We start from the raw sequence: 18,777 nt of genomic DNA, 5'->3' as shown, positions 1-18,777 counted from the left end.
GTTCCGGGTGAAAGCATGAAAGCTGACTCATCAATGTAGAGGGTCCCGGGGTGAAAGTTTCTTATACGGAAATGCTCATAAATAAATAAGAAAAGAATTATATCATCATGACCATTTTGCCATGTTACTGTGAAAAGATCAGATTTCAGATTTGTTCCCATTTGGTGCAACACAGTCCGGCCACCTTTGGTAACTTCTGCAAGTTAAATAAAACTTCAGGTTCATATCTCTTTATTATAATAGTTGGAAAATTCATTTCAGTGTGATTAATATGGGGCCAAATCCTAAATTACATTTGGTTTTAAAACTAAATTTGCCTTCACAACACTTTTAGATGCCTCTGTAATCTAATTATGTTTTCTATAATATAGAAGAATCTGTGTGGTCAGTGTTTTAAAATATGTTTGTTGTTGTTTTTCTGTTTTTTTTTTAAAGATTTCAGAAAATTGTGTGCAATATCCAGTTATGCTACATATATATGAATATATTAACAACACTTACATGCATGTATATTTTCTCCATCCCTTTTGCTGCAGCACTACAAGTTTCCACACTGTCAGAATAATTAGAAAGGATTGACTTATTTTATCTCACAATGCCCACAAACAAAATGAACAGCGACAACTTTATACTAATTGAAAATACAACCAACCAGATTTGCTGTTCTTGTCATAATATGCTGGGGTGTTTATTAATCTGCCATGTTGCTTTGAAGTAATAAACTAATTAACACTCAGTGCAGTGCAGCTTTAGTCATGACAATAATCTTGATAAATGAGTTTATTACTGGGATTTATGCAACTCACCCCAGAAGTGACAAGAGAAATAAGTCACTTTAGAATACTTGATTAGTGCGGTTTGGTAGTCCAGCTTCATTTCCTCTATTCAGCGTGTAACTTTTTTTTACTCCAGCACATGTGGGATTCTTACAAATGAAGTGTCAAAAAGTTCTATGGTCTGAGACCAAAATTCTGCTTTTTCTGCAGCTGTTTAATACAAGGCGAGCACCTCACATCACAACAGGGCTAATAGGTAAACACTGAAATCCTGGAGGACAATATGCTGTAGTCAGCATGGAAACTGCTATTTGGAAGATTTATTGTTCAGCAAGACAATGACCAAAAACAAAAAGCTCAAACCACACAGGACGACATTAAAAGTCCTGGGGTGGCCTAACTCCAAATCTTAATCTAATCCACAATTTGTGGCATGACCTGAAAGTTGGTGTTCACTCACAGCTGCTATGAGATTTACCGAGACAAACTGGGAAGAAGTGCATTTGTGCAGGAGTAGAAAAAAAATACCAAAAAAGCAAATAAATAAATGCAGACAAAGTAAGACCTGATGCATTCATTTCATTAAATAATTTTTATTTCTTTAAGAATAACTGAAGAAAAGTGTTAGCAATTTCTGTACAATTTTTTTTCATGGTTTTCCCTTGGATTTGCTGAAAATCTTGAATGATCAACAGGGCTGAGAAATGTTATGCTGCCACATAGTGCACTTTTAACCTAAAAAGAATATGATTAGTCCACAGGCATCCGTCAGTTTCCTTCGAATACATATTCCAAGAAGTTCCTTAAGCCTCACAGTTGACTCCAGTTTCATTTTTCATTGGCTCCTTCTCTCAATCCCAGTTCATCATTGTCAAAAAAAGAGGCACATTAGAAATACTGCCATTTTCCAAGGACTGTGTCTTTGATTGCATCGACAAACTGTGCAGGCACCCAGTAGACCCAATATTGAGAAGCTTCCGTCGGACCCAACTGAAAAGCCTACAAAAGTAAAGATAAACTGGTTTAGTGCATTTTAATTTTGGCTTGCGTAGATTTGAAATGTCATTATAAGCTATTATGCTAATCTGTAAATATCAACAGTTTTATTTGCATCTCAAATCACAACGTACATTGGTATGTAGCAAATCAGCGGTCCCCAACCTTTGTTGCACCACGGACCGGTTTTAAGCAAGAAAATTTTCTATGGACCGGTCATCACGCACATAACAAACAATAATTGTTTTTTCTATTAAAAAGCTTCACAAATGAATAAAATGACTTGCTAAATACACGCTTGCTTTTTCTTCCGTCTCAGTATCAAGTGTCTCCCACTTTCCAAAGAAGCTGAGATGTTTGTTTTTTTATTAATTTCGACAACTGTTAGACTCACGGCTTCGTTAAACACATAAAAACTGACAGTCAAGTGCGAGAAACAAGCGCAGACGTATGCGACGGGAGGACAAGCTAGTCATTTTTCAAAATAAAACACCCTGCAGACTCCACTGGGAAAAAAAAAAACCAATAAAATGTTGTTTTTTTTTTCTTTCTGTGCGGCCCGGTACCAAATGACGCACAGCCCGGTACCGGTTCGCGGCCGGTGGTTGGGGACCGCTGTGCTAAATAGGATCCAACCATGAAAAATACAATCTGCTTTCTCTAGTGTTATATGCACATGTGCTGCAAAGCAAAGCTTAGAAAATAAGCACAACACTGTGACTGATACACATATAAACTGTCTCATGTAAAAACATCAACACAAAAGGAGAAATTCCTTTTCAGAAGACTACAGCTCACTAAACAGCTATTCTGCAACATGACATACAACTGGGGGGAAACACCAAACATTTACTTCAAGTCTTCCTGTTCTCAGTTTCAAGTAAGCCAATATCAGACTTACAACTCCTCACTTATTCACATTTTAAAGCATTCCATCAGTGAAGGAGGGGCAAGCTGCCAGTATCGCATTTGATTTTTAAGCCAAACCATTAAAACACAAAGCAGTGCTGTTTTGCATTGTGTTCCAATATCTCTGCTCTGTAGGCGCGATGAAACATGGTGGATCTGGATCGATTATTCACGCTGTGACGTGTGATGAGGTGGTGATGAATCGCAACAATCACTCATTCAAGCTATGAACTACACGATCAGCCTTTGATTGAATGCACTTATAGCTAGCTGCCTTGAGATTATAGCATTGTGGAGTTAGTTTGTACTCAGTTTAGGGACGTCTGTGGTCGAGAGATAAATAATTCCCATTATTGCAAAAAAGTACTGGATACCAATATGAGATATAAGATGCATTACAGCTTCGGGGGTATCCTTCAGTAACACATCCAGTTCAAAAACACATCAAAAAGAACGTTATGACACACAATTTTGGCACGCCTGAATAAGATCTTGATCCTATTGAGATTACCTGATTCAATTACACTACTTGTCACAGAAGTTCTATCTCAGACAGTGAGGAACAAGTGCCCTTAGACATAAAGGTTAATCTAAAGAAGTCACTGACATTTCCCGCTCCGCTGCAGAGCCCAAAACAGCAAACAATGACTTCATCACTCGGATGCACACATACTCCTACACCAGCTGTTTACCTACACAAAAGACCTTTTGTACATTAAATATACGTTCACCTCTGCTGCTGTGCTCCTTTGCTTTTCTCCAAACAAATATCACACGACCTTTACGTTCTGAGCATTATGACCCACGCACATAATCAGTCTTGACCTCTGAGCATTTGACATGTGGATTTTTCATACAGCAGATAAGTCTGACATGCATGCGGCAGCGGCAACAGTTACCATCATGTGATAGTCCTCGTGGCCTTCGATGGGTTCAGACACTACGTTTTTAATGGAGCCCATTGGGACTTTCTCCGTTCTCTCTGTAGAAGAAAACGCACAAGCACAAAGAAAAAAATTTTTATCATCGGTATCTTTTTGTTGCAATGGATTTTTTTTGCAAAAGTAGGCCAGCTGTAATCTCACCTTTTGTTCCGATCCACAGCTGATCTTGCTCCAGTTTGAATGTGAGTCTAACTTTTCCTCCGGACTTGTTAAACATTCCGGATAAAGGCACAGTTGGTAATCGTTCCTGTGAGGGTGACAAGGAAACCGTCACTCTTATTGCTATCCAAATGATGTAAGTTATCCGTATGTACAGGTAATAACAGCTGATGTGAAATAATCCTTTATCTTCTCTCACCTTTGTTCCTTTAATAGCTGGCATAATGTCATCTGGTTTACCTTTGTCCAAAACCTTCCTGTGTTGCTGAAATAATAGTGCAGCTTTAAAATCACAGAAATGAAACAAAAAAAAGAGAGACACTACTCTACAGTAATGTATGACGTCTTACCTTTTGCCTACATAAAGGCTCTTTCTTGTTTTCTTCGGCTTTTACTTCCTGCTGAATGACCTCTTTGGGTGTGTTAACAGCTAATACATCATTTATTGTGGATCCTACCACCATAATTTTTGCACCATTTGTAACCCTTATTTCACGTAGCGTCTTGTCCTCTGGAAGCAACCCTTTGTACATCACTTTCTGCATTGCCGGTGGAAGACCTGAAAAGATGAATTAGTCACAAAGATCTTAACGTTTGCTGAAAACACCCACTGTACTGTTTAGTGTGAGGTCGCCGCTTACCAGTGAGTGAGTGGATCCTCTCTTTTAGTTTGGCTCCGGTGCTGTCAACAGGAATTTTCAGATCATATTTATTCTTGTTCCAGATAATCTTCAAGTCCACCGTTTCCTGCTTGTCGTCTGCATCGTCCCCATTGCTAATACTAGAGTCCTGAGTTGTGGCGTTTCCTGCATCTGTGTGAGACGTAGTTTCTCCGTCACCTTTCTCGACATCTTCGCTTAGTGGTTCTGCTTCTTTTGGCTTTGCCTCAGTTTCCATTATGACTTCTTCACTTCCTGCAAGAGCACGAAAGCTTTGATTTAGATTTCCTTAAATGAATTTCTATATAGCTGCCAAATCCAACTTTGTTAGTTTTCAAAATAGCATATCCACCATTTGTCAAAGAGATGCAAGTATTTATAAGTACACATCTATTTAATTAGCATGTATATGTTTGGTACCAGTTACTTTCATGCATAGTGCAGTTTATAGTCCATGCAGTCTATGCAACATTAATATGCGGGTTTCTAAGAATCTTATCTGTTTCGAGCCTAATTATGCTGCGTGCCAGTTAAGCCTCTGAAAGTGAAATTGAAATTTGTGACTATTTACACGAATAACTGTGCAACACAATGGAAAGGCTGTGAATGTAAAATCAAACAGCACAGTAGAAAACAATGCAACATAAGAACATGATGAAAGTTATTTTACATATAGACAAAGTGTAGGCTGACGCTACAGTGGATTAAACCGTTCCCTTTTAAACTGACAAACGTTTGGTATTAAAAGTAACAACAGATTTTTAGAATCCACACTGAAGTCAAAATTCAATTTTGATAGAACATTTTATACGTTAAATATTTTCCTTTTTAACCGAATTTATTTTTGACGACCTTGCCTGATATAATACCTACCTCCACTAACATAAAAATATTATTTTTATGTACAACATACTGAATACTTCCCATAGCAAATTAATTTTTCAATTAATCACTTTGTCTCTGTATTTTGTCTGACTTGCGGTGCAAAACACAAAATATATTCATTTTACAAACACAGAAAAACTATAAATTTCCACATTAAAGATGATAAAATTAGACATTACTTAGCACTTTTTGCTTGAAACAATACTTCAATTATCAAAAAAGGTTATTAATAACTGACTGATTAATGTCCCAGTTGTTGTAGCTCTTCTGTCAAATACTAAAGCAAGCACAAGGCAAGATGAGCCTGGAAACAGATGGCTTACTGTGATAAAAAGAACAGAAAAAAATAAATGTGCAGGGGGAAGCCAAGCCTATCTTTAGGCTTTGGTCCTTATATTTCTCTCAATATTTTCTATCTCTAATTTTTAACAACTTTCAAGCCGCCATTAATTTAGATGGCATGGTACTATGATACATATGGACTTACTTGTTTGATAAGTGGTCAGGCTACAAATCTTAACATGTCTTTTGAGGTATAAAAAAACGCATTTGTTTCCTATGCAGTTCTCTGTACGTCCACATGATATGTGGTTAAAGTCCGGAGATGTGACTGTCAGTAAAGTGTCTCATCAAGTCTAGTTTCGCTTTTTCTGCTCACTCACTTTCTGTCTCGTGTCCTTTCTAGCTATTTCCACTGCTTATTTTTTTTTTCATCTACTTAGCAATTCTTACTTATGTGTTAGGAGAGCTGGAAAACATAACAGCGAACCGCGGCTGAACCACAACGGACATGTTTTTTTTTTTCACAATCTGTAGTCGCAAAAACAGTGAATCTTGTTAAACGCTTGGCCTTACAAAACTGGCAACGTTAACGTACCAAACTGTGTTGTAATACTTCGTCGTAACCATTCTTGACTTAACTCTTTTTAATTACCACTTTAACAGCTAAAGTCGACCGGTTCGAACCTAACACCTGTTCAATTTCCAACATTATTCTTTGCTCTCCACAAATGCAGCTAAATCTAACTGATGTTAGCTATCGGTAACGTTAGCTAGCTGCAACACTGGTGAACATTAAAAGAAATAACGTTGCGGAGAGACGTAAATTTACATCACAATCTGTTAATAGCGTCATATATTTACATGTCAGCTAGAACCACGACATATTTCATTAATACTATTTCACCTAAATGTAAAGATATAAAAGAAATACAGCTATATTTTCTCAATACCCACCATCCTGGGTCGCCATGATGATTGTGTACAATCTGTTGTAGGTTGTGGCAAAGAGAGTACAGGAAGCGGGATGAGTCTGATATCCAGGAAACAAAAGTCCTCAGCTGTCGCGCTGCTGCCAACCTACGTGTGACAGCGTGAAAATCAGGGAAGAAAATGTTACATGTTTTAAAATGGCATTAGAAACACAGCTTTAGTTACCAGCATAACGTTAAAACGACTGAAGTTTAAGTTGCAGACAGAGTGCGCATGCGCTTTTGGGAAAAAAAGGGAAGTAAAAGTTGTTTTGTTTTTTGATAAATCCATTTGTATTTGTGATTAATAGAATAACATGTCGAAGTGATTTAGTAAAATGTGGTGTCTTAAAATAAACGCTAAAATCGCTAAAAACACAAGCCGTGTAATGTGGCTACATACGGGGATTTTTAGCAAACACGGAAGTGAGTGGCTATGAATCCTCTCGCTGCGCTGCGCTTCTTTGTTGTTGTGGCAGCAGAAGCACACGCCGAGAGGTGGCACTTTATCAAAAACCTACTGGTTAAGTTTGTCTTTTTCTATAATCTTATATAGTTTGGGAATTTATATTGAGTACCTGCTGGCAAAAAATAGTATGTTTAGATGAATTCCAACCATCACAAATTAAAACGAAACCCATATTATCTATCAAATGAGTAGAATAAAGACGATATATCTCTCACTTATCTCTTAAAAGCAGTGTGTTGGGATGTTTTCTCCCCCTGATGTCTTTAAAATGTACTTTACTATGACTTTGACACTGTTTTCCAGCTTTATCCTTCACGTGTATCATTTTTTATGTAGTAATCACATGACATATTGACATTTCGGGGGTTTTGTTTGTTATTTAGTGAGACTGCAATTAGCACAATCAATAAAATATCACGCATAAAAGTCAAAAATTGTACTTTTAGTTCATGTCTATTAATTATGGGAGAGAGAAAAAAGAGAGATCCATACTTTATTTCATCTGTTTTTTTTCAGTACCCAACTCTCCTGTCTCTGGGCTGTATTTACGCGTGTTTTTATTAATTTTGAAATGGATAGAGATATAGCCTTTACACACCAAAAAAGGTTTATTACAAAATAAAAACAGATCACATGAGCTTTTGAAGTCTCCTGGGGGGGAGATGTTTCTCTCGGTCACCTCTGGAAGGCAGCAAAGCTAAAACGAGTGTCAATGAGCGCATCAAGAAGAAGAACCAGAAAAAGAAGGTGACGACAACCGTGACGAAGAAGTGAGAGGAAGACCGCAAAAAAAAAAAAAAATTAAAGTCACAAGTTGTCATGCGTACTTGGTAAAACAGGAGGGAAGTATCCTTCTGACACTGTTAGTGGATGTGTATTTCCCACACTGTCCACTGCTGCTGTTTTGGCTGCTGTTTACGCACAAAACTGCAACCAAACAAGTTGGTAAAGTCAACTTTTACTGGCGCAACTTTTTTTTTTTTGCCGAAATGGATTCATTCGAGTGCATATGAGAGTGTTGTAGAAGTTATCCGACGGGGACATTATAAGCAGCAATAAATGTGAAATGTATTGGTAAGGACGGTTAAGGAGGCACCATGGCAGACAGAAGGACTTTCAACGTTGTGGTTTTGGGTTTGGGATTTTTGTTCATTTTTACTGCTTTCACCACCTGTGGGAACATTGAAGTAAGTTTTTTCTTTTTCTGTTTTTCCCCACATTTTACTCACCATAATCAGTGCCTTTTTTTTATACTCGTGTTTGGTCTATTTCCTCAGAAGCATATTTTCAGAGCGCACAGAGGACTCTCAGTAGAGATTTTTGATTTAATGGATGGAACAGATTTGCTGGCCCGCAGCTCTGAAACCCATTCAAAAACTAATCCAACGCTGCTCTTACACACCCACAAGTGTGTCATTCTGAATATATTTTTGGCAACATGTGTGTTTTATTTTAAAAAAATAGAGGAAAAAAGTAATTTGTAAATGTAAAACTATCCAACTGCATGTGCAGCAGGAAACAGGAGTGTGTCAGTCAGGCGCATCTCGTGGTACTAATTGTCTTCAATGGAATTTTCTTCATTGGACCAAACGGATAAATGACTTAAGGACATGACCCAGTTTGTCAAGTGAAACCTTGTACTTCACGGAATCTTTTTCTCTTCATTTCAGCAAACTGTGGTGAAAAACCTGGAAAATGCTACTTTCACTGGGAGTGGGTACCACAGGTGGGTCAAACAGCTTCACATCTTCAGCTCAGGATGGACAAAAAAAAAAAGGAATAAAATGTTGTTGTATTTAAGGAAATAGGGGTTTACTCTGTTCTCTTTTTTGCCTCCTTCACAGTCTTGGAATCATCTATGGAGTCTTTTCATTCGCCAATCTAATTGCATCAACGGTTGTTACAGTCCTTGGACCAAAACTGACCATGTTTTTGAGCGGCCTGCTTTACAGGTATGCCCGTTACACAAAGGATGCTCACAGAGATGCTTGAAACATGTTTCTCATGACTGTGTTTGTGTCTAGCGGTTACATTGCAGTGTTCATCATCCCTACAACGTGGGCCTTTTACCTCACGTCGGTGCTCATCGGCATAGGAGCAGCCAGTAAGTTCATCTCCTGCCTACTGTCATATAAAAACCTGTCATTAGATATTTAATAGATTTTTATATTTAGTGATAAAAATGTTGAAGCTACTACTCTGTCACTTCTCATGCATGTTTGCACAAGCATATGTGGGAGCTCTCTGCCTTGTCGCATGTAGTTCTGTCATTTGAAATTTCATTTGCACACTTTTTCTTGCACTTGTGCACATTTTTTGCCCTACACTTCACTTAGAGTTTATGTTACACTAATTGGGCATTTTGCATTTTATATTTTCTTCCTGTTTATTTATACTCGGTGCATATGTTTTGCTTGTTTATCTGTATTTATGGTGATGATAACCACATTTCCCTCAAGGGATGAACTCTATTCAGGACTTGTGGGGTCTTTTGGACCTCAGGCCATTTGGTTTATTTTTGAAGATTGTTTTTTTAAAAAATATATGTGTCATGCATTTCGAACCAAAAATACGTCAACTTATCAGAAAATTTATTTAACATAGTATAAAAGTCTATAATAAATACCAACAAATATTTTACACATATTCTTTCTCCATGAAAGTCCTGAATAGGGTTAATGAAGTATTCTATTCTATTCTATTCTATTCTATTCAACTTGAGGTAATAATTAGCAGCTTTAAAGGACATCAAGAGAAATGCATCCTCAGAGACAGCTGAAGAGTTGAGGATTTATTAATACAGGTTCTTTGACCTGTTTTTATCCTGCAAAAGGTTAAAAACAGGTCAAAGAACCGATATTAATAAATGAAAATGAAAATTTTTAAAACAGACACATTCATTAAATTAGAGAAAATGACACTACTCTCCTTTGATTCTTTCTTGGTTTCTCTTTCTTTTTCTGACATTTAATGGTGCACTGACTTGAAACTGAGGTCATAATGTCAAGAATCGTTGCTAAGGGTATTTTATTTTTCATCAGTAATAGTTGCATTTAACTCAACAGGGTAGCTAGAGTGTAATTTATTCTAATCGTGTGTTTGCCTCTATTTTCATCATCAATTATATTATTTTTTTCGTTACAAGTTAAGCACTTTATCTAAAAACAAAATCCAACAAGCAATTCCAATTTCATCTTGATTTAATGGAGCTAAAGATCTGAACATGTGCTGTTTTGTCTGACTATATGTAGTCCAAGAACTACACATCATATAGAATGAAAAAAGCACAAAATCCTCACATTTAGAAGTGAAACTTGGAAATGTTTGGGATTTTTTTTTTTGGTTTGTGTTTACCAGATTATTATTATTATTTCTAAAAAAATTCACAATAGCTAGATTTCCAGGTTTTTGTTTGGCTCATGCTCAGTCACATTCCATTTAATAAAATGTGCATGTGAGCACTGGAGCAGGATACAGTGTATTAACAATAGCCCCAGATATTAGGTGCATACATACATTAACATGGTTTATGCTGCCCATGCAGGCTCGGTTTCTGTCATAAGATCCAAATAGTGTTTAATCATGCATACAGGGATTATCATGGCTGGGATGTGATGTTGCTTATAAACAGCATATCCCAAATTAGACCTTAAATGGGTTAGGGGCTGTTTCTCCAAATAGTGCGCGGTACCTTGAGCTTGCTCAGAAATGTGAGTGAAAATAACGAGGAAGCAGCCTTCTGCTGAGCGTATACAGTGGGAAAGAAAAAAAAAAATGAAGAGAAATGATTCAGGGCTGTTTTTAATGCAGCCTCAAATCACTGCAGTGTGATGAATTTTTATCATGTCCCAGGGCTGCTGTATGGTTAGATGCATTACTTTGCCAGCGCAGAAGTATAATTTTTCACTTCGTGTCTGCAATTAACTGACCGGTTACATTTTTTTTTCCCGCTCTCAAATGACCCCTCTCCTTCACTTCTCTACAGTGCTCTGGACAGCTCAAGGACACTTCCTGGTGGAAAACTCAGAGGCTTCCACCATCAACAGGAACACTGGCATGTTCTGGGCGCTTCTACAGTGCAGGTACTGACAAAGGAAATGTTCCACTCCAGTGTCTCATTCTTAATACATTACCGCCATGCATTAGTTCATGTAAAATTTCAAAAGCTCCATTTAAACCACGTCGTGTTTTAATGGTTAGAATATAGCGTGTGTGATTTAACTGTGGCCTTTAGTTGAATAAATATCACGCTAATGCTTTATTTGCTCTCTAAGCCAACCCAGCATTGCTATAAAACCAGCGTGCATTATATTATTCCTTCCAATCGTTACATTCGGAGCATAAAACACAATTCATCGCCATGTTTTTCATGATTTTTTTTTTTTTTCTTTTTGTTTGATCCAACTAGTCCACTTGATCAAAGGTATAATTGCACCGCAGCAGCCCAAATCCTCTCCCGTCTGTATTTTTAGCTTGACAGGATATATTACTGTACGCTTCATCTTAAAAATACATTTAATAAATCGTGTTACAAATTGTCACTGGAGTGTAAAATCTAAACAACACCAAAGCTTCTTAGAGGTCTGCAGGTGAGAGTTTGAGACTTGTGTTTTTCTTCTTGTATTCGGCCCATTGCTCTTGCACACTGGCTTGGACAACTAATTTGTATTTGTTAAAATATGCAAATTGAATTAGTATAATAATTACAGTGGCTGTCACTGGTGCCAAAGCTCCCAATAGGGCAATGCTAATCTGACTGTGCAGCGGTGATCACTGCCACAGTAAACTTATGAATCGGTTCTTCACAGCCCGCAGACACGAGCACAGAATGCCACTGAACATCGCTGTTCTTTCATGAATAACCCCTGTTATCCCTCATTGTGGCTATGAGACAGACTAATGGCTCATCTACATTTTTTTAGTTGAGGTGGATGTGCAATTAAAGACAGAAATAGATCAGAGCGTTTTACGCAACTACACTGTTAACCATGAAAGACAAATAAACAACTTAAAAAAGAAGAAAGAAGCATCCTCAGAGGGAAAAATGCAGATTATTATGTTTCTAAAGTCGCTGTTTGATCCAGCCAATATGTGAACCACGTCCACATTTTCTGTCTATCAAACATCATTTCTCAAATGGCTCAGCTAACACCATATCCGCAGTCTTTTTTTCTTTTTTTTTTTAATTACGCCGACTGTCCAAATGGGAACACTTTAATTAAAGGTCACAAGTTTAAGCTCTGAAAGACCCCCGAGAGGTTTGATGTACATGAAAGTTGATGTACACAATAAATTGGATTTTATAATTAAATGTTAGAATGTTTAACTAAACCAAATCTCAGATACTGGAGCTCTAATTATGATAAAAAACAAATGTCTTCATGTCGATGATTGGCCCAAGTACGGTCCGCATCGTTTGAGAGAAACAAAAGCCACACATGTGTCCAGTGCGTCCCTGCTCCCTACACAACATATACGACACTCAGTGGTTTAGTGAGCCATCATTATAATGACTAATGGCACACAGGTGTACTGCTGCACAACAATAATTATTGCATCTATATAATGCAACATACTACTAGTGGGATTGTTAAGGGAAAGCAGGCTCTGTGCTGTGGATTCTACCTTTTACGTTCTACTGGAGGGACTTTTTTTTTCCAGTGCTGTACTGTATAAATGTATTTATGAAAGCACTGCAACTGATGACATGCAGTACATACAGTATGAAACAGAAATGAGTACACATATCTGTGCAGTAAGTTAACAAGGATTTCTTCTCTGAATAATCAAAAACACTGAAGAAAGACAAAAATACAGGCCTCAAAGTAAAAACTGAGTACAACTAAAGTAAATACACTTGTGATCACTCAAGTAAAAACGTGCCTTCTAATTAGTTAGTTATTATTGTTTATATAATCGCCTCTTAACACCAGCGCTTTCTCAGTTTCGGCTGTGTCTATCTGCATACCTGCATCATGGCTCCACTCACTTAAAAAGAAGGTTACTGAGCAACTAAAAATCTGTTAAAACCCATTTGCAGCAGTAACCAGGAAGTACAGCATGAGCCATAGCACCACCAGTCAGAGCCACAGTGAAAATGGCGCCACAGATAGTGTGCTTCTTGCACAATCTAGCTCTGAAAAACAGATGGGCTTCAGACATGGTACTGGGGAAGATTGGTGAGGTGGCCTTCCCTGAATACTGGTTTCATTCTGGGCAAGACACCTCCCTACTGGTCCTCTCTTCTTCACGTCACCCATAGTTCTTATCGTACAAGGTCTAGTTAATACATCAAGCTCGTCATCCCCAATACTTCTACTGTTTTTGGCCTTAACTCCTTTGCAGCAGCTAACGACTGGAACACCTTACAAAACACCCCCAAACTTTCAACTCTGACTCCACTCACCACCTTCAAGCTTAAAATCCAACAGATTGTAGTTGACTGTTGCTCCTGCTGATCACATCGGATTTTACTTACACACACATATATACACACACTTTCTTCCACCTCATGCACATCTTTTCTCACTCACATGCTCCCATAGTTCTTACTTGTTTGCTTTTGCTCTACGTTATGCTTATGTGTCTATTTGTGTCTGCAATGTGTATTTGTTCCTGCTCCAAATGCATAAAAATAAATAAGAATGGATTATCAGTGGAAATCTGACTTTCTATGAAGCTCAGACAGTGTAAAGGACAGTTCATAGCGTCAACCTCTATGAACAGCATTCAAGACAAACTCCTACAAAAGAGTAAACTTTACCAAAGAGCATGAATAGAAGCCTGATGAATATTTGGAGCACGCTCTATGGCCAGAGGATAGCAAAATAAATGTGTTCAGCTCAGAAGGGGTTCAGTTTGTTTGGTGGTCAGAACTACCAGAGTGAATGCATAATCCTGACAGTGAAGCACAGACTCGGGATTGTGATGAAAAGGGGGCGGCATTAGAGCAAAAGGTGATTGGGGAGATGACATTTACAGGTGGCACCATGAATGCTGCAGGATACACCAAAAATACTGGCTGACAAGATAACTCCCAATTTCCAAAAGCTTGGCAGAAGAGAAATATTCCAGCATGATAATGATCACGCTGCCAAAATCACAGAAGACTTTGGGGAAAAAAAGGTGACCTGGAGAAGTATGTTGCCTGACTTGAATCCAATAGAACACCTTTGGGGTATTTTTATAGAGAAAGTTAGAGAAACACAACCTCTTCAGCAAAGAGCAGCTGGAAAAAAAACCATTCCTTGCGGATTGGCGGACCTTTTTTCCAAAAAAAAAAAAAAAAGGAGTCTTACACTAGTATCCTCCTCAGCTCCCTTAGAGGAAAGTGGAGTGTACATTGCTGCTGTCAAACGAGGACCATGTACAACCTAAATGTTAACTTTTTTATAAACTAAGAAAGGAGCGAGAAAACAGTGGACGATATACAGTGAGTTTTATGATCCTAAGCGGTTGAAACTAAGCTCATCAGAGATGCTCATAATTAATTCACTCGTGCAAAAGCATTAAAATCAGGAGATACAAGGTCTTCTCCTACGTGAAATCCAATTCATGTCATGTTTGTCATTAACCCTGTTTTAATGTACATCATTTCTTTTCTTTACAGCATGTTGTTTGGCAATCTTTACATTTATTTCGCCTGGAACGGACAAACAGAAATATCAGGTAAGGTCAAAACCTGAGTAGGTACCCGCCACGGCTCCACCCGCAAAATGCAGCGTGATAATAAAAGTGAAATATCAAGGGGATTATACGGTTATTCTGAATGTGCTCCAGCTTAATGTTGTTAATATAGCTGGTGCATTTTAATTAAGCGGTTTATTTTAATCTTCCTCTCTCAGACGGCAGCAGGAGAACCCTCTTTCTGGCCCTGCTGGTAGCCTCCATCCTTGGTACGCTCAGCTTCCTGGTGTTGAGGAAGATTCCACACGAGGAGGAGCTGCTGTCTGAAGAGGAGGGGCAGTCGCTGCTCCCGACACGCACCATGTAAGTACATATTCTGTAGGTAATCACTTTTTTATTTGCTGTTGTCTTTGAAAAAAAAGCCCTCATTGTATAAAAATGTCTGTGAAAGAACACAGAAATATATGACAGCTAACATGACAAAACAGTTGCCCGTCATCCAGTTGACCTTGTGAAGCTGTTACTAGACCACCAGTGAAATGATTATATTTCTCCAAATAACCCACCTTGGATTTCGCAAGAGTCTCCAGGATGACTTACTGCAGGAGTTTTTAAAGCACTCTTGTCCTTCACAGAAAAGATACCGTCCATTTTTTTTTTTACTCTAGATCAACACAGCTTTGATAGAGCCAAAGCCTAATCACGGCACTTTACACGAGTGGGGTGCAATCAGGCAGATTTGGGATAGCTAGGACGGAGACTTTCTCTTTGAGAGTTAAAGAACATTTTTAAACATTTTCTGATTTGATAAAGTGAATCATGAGATGGAAAAATATAAAAATAAATATAGTTGGCATCAAAGACTGTTGGAAGTCATTTGAAAATGACTGACATCATTAAAAGTATGAGACATAAACTACCTCAGTGATTATATAGACGTCTTGTTAGATTTGGACAGAACATACCCCGTCTCTGTCTCACTGCAGCAGATTGTGTTAGGAACTGTTTCGGATATCATCTCTGCGCAAGCGTTTCGTACTTGCTTATTGCTTCAAGTTTCCGACTAAACAGTGATTCTAACAGAACAACACTGAATCCTGTGGGGACGAATCCATCCTCTCTTTGATTTGTAAATGACTTCACCTTTGCCATCTTTTTCTTGAAGGAATCCATATGATTGCGAGTGCAGTTTATTTTTATTGATTTAATTTCAGAGCTGTAGAAGGTAATATTGATTTCATTTCTGTTGTTTAGGTACAAGCACAGAGCAAACACCGCCATGCAGGATGCCAAGTCAGAATTCAGTAAGTTTTGTGTGTGTGTGTGTGTGTGTGTGTGTGTGTGTGTTTTTTTTTTTCAGAATACCATTACCAAGTGTGAGTTTTCTGCTTTGTTAAGATGATGCTCGGGATTTTCTCGTTAACATTCATTATGTATCTGGATACATAATGAATGCAGTGCATGCTGATGCAAAGCGCAAATGAGCAGATTCCATACACACATGTATATCTGTAATGAACTACGTATACTAGCAATACAAATGAAGCATCCCAATCCATACTACATGCTCATTCTAAGCAGCTTTTTTCAGATGTGTTGTGTTCGCACTGGAAAAGTGACAGAATTAAATATATTCCAACAAGACAGCATGCATACTAAACACAATATAATCGTTGTTTTTTTTTTTTTCAGTGTTTTGTTAATGCATGCTATTCTTCCATGATGCAAAGCTCAAAGGAGCGAGAGCAGATGCTCGCAGTGGAAAAAAAAAAAAGAACATTTAAACAAATGCTGGTGAGAAGATCTTCAGAGAGAAAAAAGTGCAAAAGTCTAGTAAATAATATAATAATTACATGAATTTTGAAGTTTGACTGACGGCTGCATCTCAAAGTTGGTTTGATTGACATCCAGCGTTGATTTTTTTTGTGTGTGTACTAAATGCTAAAGTACCATGAGAATCTGTGTGCAACATGCTGTGTACAATCAGCAGGTTATATTGGTTTGGGTTAGGAGTAAACAGCCATGCAAGCAACAAGGTGAATCTGTGACATTTCTGTAACTGTGCTAATTGCTAATTAGCACAACACAGAAAGTGATTTGCAGCGGAGGATGATGTAAATAAAAAATTATAAAACATGGAGCAAAACGGATCCAAAATCACTGATGATAAAAAGCTGTTCATCCAAAGAGGAACATGAAGAGGAACATATTCTCAGCATTGTTAGATTTTTCAGTTTGGACTGAAGTGGGTGAATCCACTGGTGCCGTCCATTAAGCTGTGGTGGGGGAAAAAAAAAAGTGTTTTCTTCCTTGCACCGTAAACATGTATCATCTGAGAAACTGAATTTTCACAGTTGATATGAAACTAGCGGAAGAGGCACTGAAGACCTCACAGAAGCATGTGATTTTTATTTTTTTTTCCTTTTCTTTCCCGGCTATTTGCATTACATCTCACTTCTCTTAGTCTGAAACTAGCAGGCAGTCGCAGCAGTTTTGTTTTTCTTCAAGTGAAAATTGCTTTCATGTGGATAAAAATCTTCGAGCATCACAGCAGAGTACACAGAAGCTGCCTGCGCGCGAGTTTATTTCAGATTATATCTCTGTTTGTCAACTGGAAACTCTGCTGCACTTGCACCTGCCTTCAGTGCAGCCCCAAGTTGTTTGGATCATCAGATTGCGCTTTGTCTCGTGTGTATCTTGCGTGCGTGTAGGCTTTTGTACACCTGCCTTAAAGGTATCGGGTTTATCAAAGATGCATGCTGATTCATGTCAAGAAAGGGCATTGAGGCGTATATAAACAAACCTAGTGGGATTTCTTCTTTTAAAATCTGAATTTCCCCCTAACAGCCTGAGTGAAATTCCCTCTCGGGTGCTTTTCCATCTGCATTTGAATGTGGCTTTTTGGCTTATTGCGACAGAATAATTCTCCCATATTCTACCTGGATTGAACTCTAATTGTCAGAGGAGAACGCTTGCCTTAATGTCTGCATTTTCATCTGAGCTCAACGCCGAGGTAAAAGATGTGCAGCAGGGATGGAAATGTAGTATTTATTAGCAATTCAAATCAGTGCATTGTGTCTTCTCCCTCTCAGAAACCATCCTGCAACTGATAAAAACGAAAACTATACTGCTCCTGAGTCCCTGCATGGCATACAGCGGTAAGTCAAATGCATTAATATTGTGTTTTAGCCTCCGGTAAAAGGCCTACAGCTACGGCATGCCTTCCTTGTTCCTCAGGCCTCGAGCTATCCTTCTACAGTGGGGTCTATGGGACGTGCATCGGTGCTACCGCGCAGTTCGGTGAAGCCGCTAAAGGCTTGATCGGGATCTCTGGGATTGTGGTAGGCATTGGAGAAATAGTAGGTAAGCTTTTTTTTCTTCTCTGAACACTTTCAGGTGATTTAAAGTCACTGAAGGTCATTCGATTCATCCAGAATGTGCTTTTTTTCCCGTCAGGTGGAGGCTTCTTTGGATTCCTGTGTAAAAACAACCGCTTCAGACGAACGTCCGTGGTGTTTCTGGGAATGGTCGTCCATTTTGTCGCCTTCTATTTGATCTTCCTCAACATCCCGGATGATGCTCCTGTCGTCTTTGAAACCAACACGCTAATGAGCCCGTACCTGACTCCGAGGTAGGCCATCTCTCTAATTATTCTCCATAATGTAGAAGGAACACCACGAAGCTCAGCTGTGATCGTGTTGTTTTACAACAACCTGTAATTTCTTCCTCAGCATCTCCATCGCCCTGCTGTGCAGCTTCTTACTCGGACTTGGGGACAGTTGCTTCAACACGCAGCTCTACAGCATATTAGGCCATGTTTATGCTGAACAAAGCACGCCGGCGTTCGCCATCTTCAAATTCATCCAGGTAATCCCGAGTTGCCGGTTCTCAGACATTGTTAGCAGAGCTGAGCTAAGCCGGGTCAAAATGTTGTGCTGTCAAGTGTGAAATAAATCCACCTGAAGCCACACTGAGAAGGAATCTCTTCACCTCTCCAGTTTTCTTTGCCGCAAAACTGCCTCTAATAAGAGTATTTTCTTAACACGTTTTTTTTTTTAAGACTGCTACAAACACAAGACACTGTATACTATCTATAGGATAGAA

The 18,777-nt window shown here is 38.5% G+C and overlaps 2 protein-coding genes across 2 annotated transcripts in view; one reads left to right on the top strand and one right to left on the bottom strand.

The window, feature by feature from the left end:
- Nucleotides 1–1,349: 1,349 nt before the first annotated feature.
- Nucleotides 1,350–6,783, bottom strand: ubfd1 (ubiquitin family domain containing 1). The gene is made up of 7 exons (XM_008286278.1): nucleotides 6,565–6,783; nucleotides 4,426–4,698; nucleotides 4,135–4,343; nucleotides 3,984–4,049; nucleotides 3,767–3,872; nucleotides 3,581–3,663; nucleotides 1,350–1,775 (listed from the first exon to the last, which is right to left on the bottom strand). Exons 1-7 carry the CDS (start codon nucleotides 6,578–6,580, stop codon nucleotides 1,665–1,667), a joined length of 864 nt encoding a protein of 287 aa, XP_008284500.1. The 5' UTR covers nucleotides 6,581–6,783; the 3' UTR covers nucleotides 1,350–1,664.
- A 1,131-nt stretch (nucleotides 6,784–7,914) lies between these two features.
- Nucleotides 7,915–18,777, top strand: part of LOC103360500 (UNC93-like protein MFSD11) — a 12,073-nt gene continuing 1,210 nt past the window's right edge. Inside the window, exons 1-12 of the mRNA XM_008286277.1 lie at nucleotides 7,915–8,234; nucleotides 8,718–8,773; nucleotides 8,892–8,999; nucleotides 9,072–9,151; nucleotides 11,033–11,129; nucleotides 14,657–14,715; nucleotides 14,892–15,036; nucleotides 15,928–15,977; nucleotides 17,766–17,831; nucleotides 17,911–18,036; nucleotides 18,130–18,304; nucleotides 18,405–18,540. Coding sequence (XP_008284499.1) covers nucleotides 8,145–8,234; nucleotides 8,718–8,773; nucleotides 8,892–8,999; nucleotides 9,072–9,151; nucleotides 11,033–11,129; nucleotides 14,657–14,715; nucleotides 14,892–15,036; nucleotides 15,928–15,977; nucleotides 17,766–17,831; nucleotides 17,911–18,036; nucleotides 18,130–18,304; nucleotides 18,405–18,540 — 1,188 coding nt within the window. The 5' untranslated portion in view covers nucleotides 7,915–8,144. The remainder of the gene's footprint in view (nucleotides 8,235–8,717; nucleotides 8,774–8,891; nucleotides 9,000–9,071; nucleotides 9,152–11,032; nucleotides 11,130–14,656; nucleotides 14,716–14,891; nucleotides 15,037–15,927; nucleotides 15,978–17,765; nucleotides 17,832–17,910; nucleotides 18,037–18,129; nucleotides 18,305–18,404; nucleotides 18,541–18,777) is intronic.

This window comes from Stegastes partitus, unplaced genomic scaffold (genome assembly GCF_000690725.1).
Source record: "Stegastes partitus isolate 25-593 unplaced genomic scaffold, Stegastes_partitus-1.0.2 Scaffold445, whole genome shotgun sequence".
Classification (NCBI taxonomy): Eukaryota; Metazoa; Chordata; class Actinopteri; family Pomacentridae; genus Stegastes; species Stegastes partitus.
The sequence above is the reverse complement of the archived record's forward strand: the minus strand, read 5'-3'. Positions and strand labels throughout refer to the sequence as shown.